The sequence below is a fragment of the Lonchura striata genome, chromosome 8 (assembly GCF_046129695.1).
Source record: "Lonchura striata isolate bLonStr1 chromosome 8, bLonStr1.mat, whole genome shotgun sequence".
NCBI classification, from domain to species: Eukaryota; Metazoa; Chordata; class Aves; order Passeriformes; family Estrildidae; genus Lonchura; species Lonchura striata.
The window spans coordinates 16,205,836-16,216,507 of NC_134610.1; the positions used below are offsets into that span (position 1 = coordinate 16,205,836).

General features: G+C 56.5%; 1 protein-coding gene across 1 annotated transcript; it reads right to left on the minus strand.

Moving 5' to 3' along the window:
- Positions 1-3,495: 3,495 nt before the first annotated feature.
- Positions 3,496-8,618, minus strand: CHPF (chondroitin polymerizing factor). The gene is made up of 4 exons (XM_021526266.3): positions 8,314-8,618; positions 6,570-7,134; positions 6,202-6,384; positions 3,496-5,778 (listed from the first exon to the last, which is right to left on the minus strand). The coding sequence occupies exons 1-4, from the start codon at positions 8,616-8,618 to the stop codon at positions 4,516-4,518; spliced, it is 2,316 nt and encodes a 771-aa protein (XP_021381941.2). The 3' UTR covers positions 3,496-4,515.
- Positions 8,619-10,672: the final 2,054 nt, after the last annotated feature.

A 10,672-nucleotide genomic window follows, 5' to 3' on the forward strand; every position in this document is an offset into this window, starting at 1 on the left:
TAGAGGTGACAACCCCAGAAGACACAGCAGGAGTGGCAGTAGGGAGTAGGCACCAGGATGGAGCAGGCAGCAAGAATCTCTTCCATCTATAGGGCAGGCATCTCCTCTGGGCACTTTCCAACATGCCTCCACTGCCACAAACAGTAATTACAGCTGTTCTCATAGAAAAGCTGCATTTCAAAGAAAAATAAAACATACAGCTTGGGAGCAGACGATTTGGAAGTAAGCTGTGAAATGCAATGGGACATGTGGCCTCACTGCTGTCACCTCCTCCCCAACCATCTTCTGCCTGGAGATGCTTATGGTGACAGGCAACACCTGGAGAAAGGAGTGACTCTCAGCATGTTTGTATGATGTGCAAATGCCAAGCTCACTGCTTTGCACTTTGATCATTTGCCCATGATCCCCTTGCTGGAAAAATGGACTGGTGGTATCAATCACTTGGGCCAGGCAAGGGACACACTGCACCCACTTTCCAGCACTCAGCCCCTCACAGTGGGCAAGGAGGCTGGAAAAACCAAGGAGGCAATTAAAGTCCAAGCAAGCTGCCTGCCTCTTTCCCCAGTGCCAGAGCTTCAGGATCTTGCATTCTGCCAATGCTGGAGTGGTGTGACCCCAGAGGGAACATCCCTGGGCATAGCTAGATATGCCGACATCCCATAGAAAGAAACCCCTTCAGGCAGGCACATACTGACAGCAGCTCTGCCTGCACCTACAGCTTTCCTTCTTCACTGAAATGCTCTGATTTCCCTGAGCTTGGCCAGAAAAAAACATAACCAAAGCCTCTAACACCCTCCAGAGGGGCTAAGCAGTACGTTGGACAGCCAAGGCATTGGATGCAGGCACAGCTTGATACTTCCCTGTCTGCTCCTCTTCAGGCAGACCAGCTTCTTCTGCCTTCACTTAGAGACGGGAAGAACTGTTTGCTGGAATTGGGTCCTGGCCTGTGGTCAGTAGAGCTGCTTCTCCAGGACAGGCACCACTGGCCCCTTCCCAAAAAAAGCACAGGGAAGAAAGGGCATTGCATTGCCCTCCAGCTCTTTCATGGCATGGCCACAATTCCCGTATCTTCCCAAAGGTCAGCCATCAAACTGATTAATATTGCTGGGGCTGAAGTAGCTTTGCCACAGAGTTGAGCACGGCCTGAAGTGACCCAAGCAGGGCTAGAGAAATAGGGTTTGCCTTCCCTGCTCACAGACTCATTGTTGTGTTTGCATATATGGGAAAACAAACCACAGGAGAACAGCCGTAGCTTGGGTTTTCCCCAGTTTGAGTCTCTTTCCTTGCCACAGTGCAAAAATGAGAGGAGGCAGGAGGGAAGGCAAGTGCCCACCCATGCCCAGCGTATTCAGACATTCCCTTTTGTGCTTCAGAGTGCTCTGAACCACCCCTTCACCCTCTCTTCTGAAAAATTTCCCAAGAGAAGGTTGCTCTGTCTTTCTTGATTGCTGTGATGAGTCAGTAACACTTATAAAATTTCCACAAGGGAAGCAGAAGTCTACAATGCAGGAGACAAGTCTTCTCCTGCCTTGTTTGTAAAATTGACCTTTCACTGCCCTGCCTCTGCAACTGGGTAAGTGCAAAAATCCACACACTGTATGAAAGTACCAGACAAGCCTGAAGAGGGATCACAGAACGTCTCTATTTTCTCATCTGCCCACATCAGCAGGGCTGCTCCTCCCACCCCTTTCAAAGGTGTCACTGTTGCGGTCTGGTGCCCTGCCTGAACCTGCCAGCCCTGTGAGGGCAGGAGAGGGGCAGTGCACCTGTGTCCATGCCCCTGTTGTCACAGGTCTCTGCCACATCCCAGTGAGCACAGACAGCGCTCACTTCAACAACCCCCTTCCCAAAGTTTTGTACATCCTTATTTGGGGTTTCATCATGTTTTGATGCTGCAAATAGCCTGGCAAACACTAAAACAGCTTCAAACCCTGCAAGCTCCCTTGAAAAGGGAGCAGTAACTGTGCTGGGAGTGCCACAAGCAGTCATTTGCTCATACACATGCCAGAGCGGGAAGCCTCTCTGCTGGTATTGATAGTGCAAAGCATTAAGTATGCAAATACCTCTAACTCGGTCTGGGCAAACAGCAGTGAGGCACCAGCAACTTTATCTTGACAGTCTCATGATACCTAAATGACAATTATGGGTTTCTTTTCACAGCCAACTTGATTTGAAGCCGCTTTATTACCATCTGGATACTCTTCTAATGCCTAATCACATCTTACTACTTCGTACACTTTTCAAAGGATAAATGTATCTGTAACACACCTGCACCTGCCTCGCTCCCTCTGCCCCAGATTTCCACTTGAAGGGAATTAAGGATGTGCTCAGGGAAGATCAAAAATAGAAATACCCAGAACAAGCTAACAGTTACTGTCTGAAATATAAGAAAATTATATTTAAACATATACCCTCCTACGCCATGGATACAGAGACTGGAGCAGGAAGAGATGAATGAGGTATCCTTGGAAAAGGCATACCATACAGCCCAGGGGCCCTCCATGAGTTTTGCTGAGCACTAGCAGCCATGATAAGTAATAGTGAGTAGGTTCAGTTAATTTTCTTGGGGGTGTCTCTTTGATACGTGTGTTTCATGAAGCAGTAAAACATGATGAGTAAGTCCCCACACCTCATAATGCAAATAGGAGCTGTAGGTGATAAAACAGTCCAGGACAGGACCACAGTGCTCTACCCAACTAAGAACTGGAAAACACAAGTGCTGAGAAGCCCTGAGATGTAAAACAGCCCAAAAAAGAGTGAGAGCAATGCAGAGAGAGCAGGTCTGGCACTAGTGATCCAACACAATGCTCAGATCCAATTTCTGGCCTGGGAGCTTCCTTCAGAGCTGATCCCAGATCCTGGAGGGCAGAGTTCACCTCACTTGAGCAGCCAACATCTGCTCTGACATGGGCCAGGAGTCCCCCATTACTCACATACAGACCACGAAGGTTGTTACAGAGATAGTAGATGTGGGAGAACGCACAGCACCACCAGCCCTTTACTGCTGCTTTTCCACCCATACACAGGGCTGAGAAGGACTGGTCAGTGGGACCACAAGTTTACAGCAACAGAAAAGACAGGACAATCAGCATGTTGCACTGGACTTCCCATGTCAAGGGGGTTCAGCATCCTGCCACGCCATCAGTGACGGCAACAGGCAGCTACAGCAGGACAGCCCCAGAGATCATGAGCATCAGAGGAAGTGCTGGCCTCCTGCTGCAAGCTGCAGGGGTTCAAGCAGGTATTTCCAAGTGTGCTTGGCACATCTGCCAGCCTGTCCATAAGGCAATGGGCTCCCACAGCCTCTTTAAGAAGCAGGCATCTCCCTGTCAGGTAAAGAATGTTGCAGGTGCTTGGGGAAAGAAGCATCTCTGTAAGGAAACTGTCCTGCCAGCTGCAGACAGAACTTAAAGAAGCAGCCAGCACCTACCACCACAAAGACCCCCAGCAGAACACCCATAGTTGCCTCATGAGAGAATCAGACAGACCCACCAGTACATCTCTCCATTTTATTAGTGTAAATGCACCCCATCCCCCCTCCTTTCCTCCCTATTAAATACAAACCAGGAGCAGTGAGCGGCTCCTCAGTCGCTTTCTCCTTAGGAGATGCACAGCCAAACCCTCTGCCATGCCCATCAGTGCCAGGCACAATGCCTCTCGACCCTGAGGGCAGCCCCACAGTGGGGAGGGATCCCACCTCTGTCAGGAGGCTCTCGTCTGAGGGCTGTGACCTCCGACGTCCTATCAATACTGCGAAGGCCGAAGCGGCCTGGGTCATGGTTCCCATGGGGAGCAGCTCATGGTACATGAAATCAGCAGGATCCCCTCTGGCACCCCCTACACCCACCGGCCCCAGGGGCCCAAGTTCCTCACACCCCAACCAGACAGGAACACTCCAGCTCATTGCCAAGTGGCAAAACCCCAAAAACAACATCCTTATTGCTCTTTTGGGATGGGATGTGCCCCATTCCACTGTCCAAGCTTGTGGCAGGCACAGGGGCACATTCCTCCCTGTACAACCAGGCCAATGCTCCAATGGAGCAAGGAGCACATTCCCATCCCAGGACACTGGGAGAACTATGATGGATCACTCCAGGCCCTGTGGCAGTCACGGCCCTGCAGAAGGGGGACCTTGGGCTCTACATTTCCCCAGTTAAGGGGGGACAGCAAGAGACATGGCAGCCCATCTCCCCAGTGCTCAGCAGCAGAGCCAGGACAGAGGGATGGGGCCAGCAGCCACCAGCTCTGAATGAGGAGCCAGGCGTTCCAACTTGCAGCTCAGTGACTCTGACCCCATCGTGCCGGGGGTCTGCACAGCCATGGCTGTTTGAGAAAGACCCAGGCACCCTGGGCTGGCAGACCCCGGCCTGGGGAGCCTCAGTGGGGCACGTCACGAGCTTGGACACCAGCAATCTCTGCAGCCACTGCAGAAGGAAGACAGATTAGGGCAGGAAAAGAAGTGGAGTGGGCAGGCAGACATAACATGGCAGGGCCAGCCCCTCCACCATCCATGGTTCAGGTGCTGTTCCCTTGCTCCTGCTCAAAAAGGACCATGGCCAGCTGGGAGCGAGAGCCTACACCCTCCAGGCTGCTTTGCACACAGCGGTGGTAGATGTCCTCGCTCAGCCGGGGGTTGCAGGCCTGGTGCCGGTAGTGCTGCAGCAGGGCAGGCTCCACAGCCCGGAAGACATGGAGGTTGGAGTACTTGATGAACATGTCATAGATGTCCAGGGTCTCCAGGATGTCCTCATTCTCCTGCACGTCCCCTGCCATGCGGGTGCGTGCTGCCATGTAGTCAGCGTTGTAGAAGCAGGCTTCATGGAAGACGTCACGGTCAAAGCGCCCCATGTCCCTCAGCAGGTCCAGTGTGGTAGGTGGCACCTGGTTGTGGTAAGCAATGGCTGGGTTGTAGCCCTGGAAGTGGATGGGGAAGAAAACCTGCCAGTTGTTTATGGTGTTCATCCGGCAGCGGTTAAGGAAGTCAATGGTGACCTCTGTCCCCACACCAGCCACAAAGAAAAGCGTGTCCACAGGATGCTTCTTGGAGATAATGTCCATGACCTTGATTTGGGAGGGTGCATCTGTCTTAACACTGATCCAGGGGATCTTTACCTCTGCATACTTGCGCTCATACTCGGTGATCTGGGACTTCACAGAGGCAAAGATATCATTCTGGGTGACCTGCTGGGCCTCAAAGGGGTCATAAATGAAGAGGAAGGTGAGCACTGCATTCTCACTGCTCTCAAAAGCAGCTGCCGCATAAGCCTCCAGGAAGTGGGCGGCGTAGTCCCGGTCATGGGCCGTCAGCGGCAGGATGACATTGATGCGACTGGCCTCTGTCACATATGGCATGGGGATGATCTCCACCTCGCTGAGGGGCCGCACCAGGTGCACTCGCTTAGTGACAGAGCGGCTGTGTCCCTTCTGGGTGACCACCTCCACCTGCAGGTCCAGCGTGTACTCCATGCCACGCGTGGGGTCGAAGCGCCGGTAGCCGTTCACCAGCTGCTGCTTGCGGACGTGGAGCACTGGCTGGTACTTGCGGTTCAGCTCCTCCATGGCCGTGGCCACCACATCGGCCACATCTGCCAGATCTGCACCATGCAGCTCACACTTGGGGGAGCCATCCACACAGGCATAGACCTGCTCCTCTGTGAAGTAATCCCAGCGCAGCACCTCAAAGCGAGTTTTGGGCTGGAATGGGGGCGGGATGCCAATGGGCCATGTGGCGATGTGGTCTCCATCCGCAGACAGGCTGCTGGCATTCTGGATCTCCATCTGCAAGTCAAGAGATGGACGAATGAGAGCCAAGGCAGGCACAAGCTAATTCCAGCTCTGGCAGCACTCAAGCTGATTTCTGATAGGCAGATATTAGCCAGAGCTGGCTCAAAAAGCAGTAGCAGAACAATGCTGCCCTCAACCGTACTCCTCTCCAGCATCTCAGGTTTTCTTCCACACCCTACCCAGCCTTTGTGACAGACCTCTGCACCCTTCTGTCTTCGTCACCCTGAACCACCACTGCATCTCCAGGACATATTTAGATCCAAAGCTGCTTTCCAGACAGCACCACTGCCTCTGTAGCCATGTGAGCTCAGCTGATCCTGTCTAAGAGCAGGATCAGTGAGAAACCCACAGAGAAACCAGAAAGCCTGCAGGGATGACAGACAGAACCAAGACCCTCCCAACCAAGCCAGGTCTCACCTGGAGCTGCTGGATCTCCTGATAGGTTCTCTCAAGCTCCACCTGTGCGAAGTACTTGTGCAGCCGATACATCTGGAGGGGATCCAGCACAGGGTGGACAGTGAAGGCGCTCTGGAAACGGAGGTTGGTCTCCCGTTCGGGGTCTGCGTTCTTCCCCAGCTCAAAATATTGGTAGTGCAGACCCTGTGCCAGCCAGGAAAGATAGGTCACAGCCAGCCCCAACCTGCACTCCCACACCACCAGATGCCAGCACAGCAAGTTCAAAGGATGTCAGGGTGCAACAGCTAGTCCTCCCAGGGTAGAGAGAGCCCAAAGGGAGGAGGGAAAACACTGGGCCAGGATCCAGCCATCTCTGCTGCAGGACCTACCTCATGTTCCTCAGCACAGTTGACACCCGTGTAGTCAATGATGCAGCGGCCCAGCCACTCATCAGGCCGGGCACTGAGGATGTCATTGCGGCAGCTCTCCAGGTGCTGCTGCAGGAGCAGGAGGAGGCTGCGGGACAGCAAGTAGCCAAACCCTCCATAGCAATAACGTCCCTCAGTGTCTCCACCGATGAACTCCTCAGGACGACCCAGGTAGAGGTGGGTGTCAATGCTGAGGTGGGCAACCAGGCGGTTGATGCGGTGCGCCTCCGTGTAGGTATCGTCCTGCACCAGGAAGAACCAGTCGAAATCGTTCACGTAGTGGTCCAGAAGGTACCTGACAGTCTGGTACATGTTCCAGATGGGCCGCTCGTCACTGTGCGTCACCACCGTCATGCCATGGGGCACCTTGCGGCCCCGTGTGCCGGTGAAGTACACCAGGCGCTCCAGGCGGTGGGCCAGCGTGCGGTTGACAGCCACCCCCAGTGTGTTCAGCGTGCTCTTGGAGGTCAGCACACCCACAAAGAGCCGCTGCCGCATGCCCAGCTCAGTGCTAATGTACCGGGTCCTGCAAGAAGAAGACAATGTATGGCTCCTAGGGCACTGCACCCCACCCCAGCCTGCACCTCACTGATGTAACCAATGGCACCCACCTTGGTTCTTCTGCAGGAACTGCTCCCAGGCTTCAGCCTTGCACAAAAGATATCACCCCAGTGTCACTAGCTGCCACTACACATGTCTCAGAGGCACTGCAGAACACTTTGCTGAGGTTCCCCATCAATTTGACATCAAAGGAGACTACCTTCCCATAAGCTGGCCAGTCCAGCTCTAAACAGATGCTCTCAAAAGGCTGAGCACAGCTAAAAGCAGAAAACAGGGCTGCACAACCCAGCTCTAGCAGGAACATGATGCACCAGACACCCCAACCATGAGGCTAGCCCCAGCCAGGTCTGAACTGGGAAGCACCTTCCTGCCACCCCTGCCAGTCATACTACTCTAAAGCAGGCAGGCAGAAGAGCCCGTGCTGCCCTCCCTGGGGAAGCCAGGCCCCACACAGGTTGCTGAAGACAGCAAGGGGGCTGGTTGTGTCCCCCTCCCCACCACGGCCCCCAGCTGTTGCACTCACAATGACTTTCAGGTTTAATTCCCCCAGTCTGGCGCAGTAGCAGGAAGCGACCCCCCCCCCACCACGTCCCCCAGCCGCCTCCTGGTACACAGTGGCCCCATTCAGCCCCCTCCATCCGCCCACCACCTCGCCAGGACAAGGAGGCCCTTTCACTGCCTGCTCCCTGTCATCCAGGGGACGCTGGGATGGGGCTGCAGCCGGCTCCGGAGCAGGCTGGCGTTTGCAGCACTGGGTGGGGACGTGCCACCAGTGGTCCCTCCAGACAGGAGGGGACCGTCGCAGGGTGCCCGGCAGCACGTGCTGCAGCAGGCAACCCTCGCACAGCGGGCACCAGCATGGGCTGGAGGCTCTCCGCTGCGGGCTGGGGTTAAGGTGAAGTCGGGCACACGGCAGTAAAGGAAGCAGCTGGGAAAGGCACTCTCAGTGAGAAAAACCCGTCTGCAGCCCTAGGTGGCTGAAAGGAGGGCAAAGCATACCGCTAAACCTCCTGTAAAGCCCCCCTTGGAAGTCCCCCCGCCCCGCCACGGCAGGTACCTGAAGCTCGCCCGCAGCTACCCCCAGATAAACCCCGGCGAGCGGCGGCCCCAGCCCCCAGTCCGGCCCGGCCCGGCCCCCCCGCACCTGACGGCCTTCTTGGCGGCCCTGCCGGGGCTGGGCGGGCGGTAGGGCACGACGCGGGGCTCCCAGGTGTCAGCGCCCAGCGCGGCGGGCACGGCGTTGGGCCTGCGCGCCGCGTTGCCGTTGGCGGGGCCAGGGGGCGGCGCGGGGCCGCCGTCCGGGTGCGGGCGGGTGGCGGGGCGCGGCGGCGGCCCGCAGGGCTCCTCCACCCAAGTGACGCTGAGCAGGCTGAGGGTGAAGCCCAGCGAGACGCCGATGGCGACGGGCCCGGCGGGCCGCAGCACCGACAACACCAGCGACAGCCGCATGGCCGGGACGGGACCGCGACCGGGGCCGGCTGCCGCTGCCGCTGGCGGCGCCGCCGTCCGACGTGTCACCCGCGGGCCCCGCCCCGCCGCGCGTCACCCGCCCCGACCAATGCCCGCGCTGCGACCGACGCGTCACGGGGCGGGGCGACCAATCGGGGGGGAGCAAGCGTGGGGGCGGGGCCAGGTTGCCGGGAGACCGCGGGGCAGCGGCGGGGCCGGGGGCGGCGCGGCGGGGCTGCCCGCACCCCCCGCACCCCTCATCCCGCACCCCCCGCACCCCTCATCCCGCACCCCCCGCACCCCTCATCCCGCACCCCGCGCCCCGCACCGCGCACCGCTCCCCGCACCGCGTACCCCGCCCCGCACCCCGCGCCCCGCACCCTGCACCGCACCGCACCGCGCAGTCCGCACCGTCGCCGGCTGTGCCGCCGTGAGCGCCCCCGGAGCTGCGGGGCAGCAGGGCAGCGCCTCAGGCCCACAGAGCGGAAAGCGCATCCGCCGGGGACCGGCACCTGAGAGGGCTTTAGGGCGCATTTCCCCGGCCTTTTGTGCCCGGGACACGAGGACCTCCGCGTGGCCGTGTGTCCTCTCCCCGGGTAGCCCAAACCAAGGCGCTGGTAAATTCATGGTGTGTTTGAAGAGCCACGTTCTCCAAACCGCCGCCCGAGGGTCGTTCCCTCGGTGTGGATGGTGCCTGAGTCGTCGGGGGACCAGTGGGGGCTGAGTGTTTGAGGTCGGAGAGCACAGTGTGGGCTGCGGGCTGCAGGAAGCAGCTGGGCACACCGGGTGCCTGGGGAGAAGGCATACCAGGAGAGAAACGGTGGCTGGAAGACCTTTGGATGCACAGAAGCAAACTATCCCGGGGCAGGAGGCGCCAGGAGATCCCAGCAGCAGGACCCTTTATCATGTGTTTCAAACGGGAGCAAAGGGAGCTCCTCCAGCTGGGGTCGGGTCACCATCCCACTCTGAACTGTCTTGCAGCATAGACGCACCATCGCACCGGCCACCAGGAAGAGCCCCTGGGGCAGAGCTGAAAGAACTGTTTCAGGGCAGAGCTTGCAGCACAAACGGAGCTTCCAGCACAAGAATGATCCAACCCAGAAGCTGCAAGGCAAGCAGCTCTACATGGCTGCTCAGTGCCAGGCATTGCTGAATAAGGACAAGAAGGAGGACCTGGCCTTTCCGCCCATTCCCAGCCCATGGCTTCACGTCCAAAGCCTTGCAGCCGTTGGGACTCTAAAGTACCTCTGGATTCACTCTGGGTGGGCAGTCCATTCCACCCTCCCCATGAAACACAGCCCCCTTGCCCCAGGGAGCACCAGCAGCCACAGAGCACTGCGGGGCACTGAGGGCATGTGGGGACCCACTCAGCTCCAGGATCTCTTTCATTTTCTAAAACAAAGCAGCCTGTTTTCATCAGAAAGCAGTTGGCAGCATCCACCCCCCAAAATACAAGACCATCATCTAAGCTCGGCTGCTTTTCATAGGCCTTTTTACTCTTGAATAGACCAAGACAAGCAATAGGCAAAAACAGTCACGTGGATGGCAGATTAATGAAGAACATATAAAAACTAGAATCAGAGAGAAAGCAATGGGATGAGGAGATACCACAAGGAAAAAAAGGTTCAGAGCTAAGAAAGGAACAGAGATGTTCCATGCAGAGAGGTCAAAAAACAGCCATTGATGATAAAAACCCAAAGTATCCTGTTTTCTGTACATAGCAAAATGCATTCGAAATAGAGATATTTGATTTCCTTTATGGGTTGGAATATATAACTTTAGCCACCTTACACAAACCCAGATCATTTTATGTGAGTGATGAGAGGTTTCATTCTGAAATGACCCTGTTGATTTGAACTTATATTCAGATAGAGGTGCAGCTCAGATAAAGTAATGAAGTTTCCAGAGTCTGAGCTCAGGAAACATGCATGGGAAGCTGAGGGCAGAGCACACACCTCCCCAGGGCTTGCTTGGCAGTGACTGAGCCCAGGGCCCCCATGCCTGGCAGCCTTGGAAGATTCTGTAGGGAAGTAGCAGGAAGGCAGCAGTGCCGT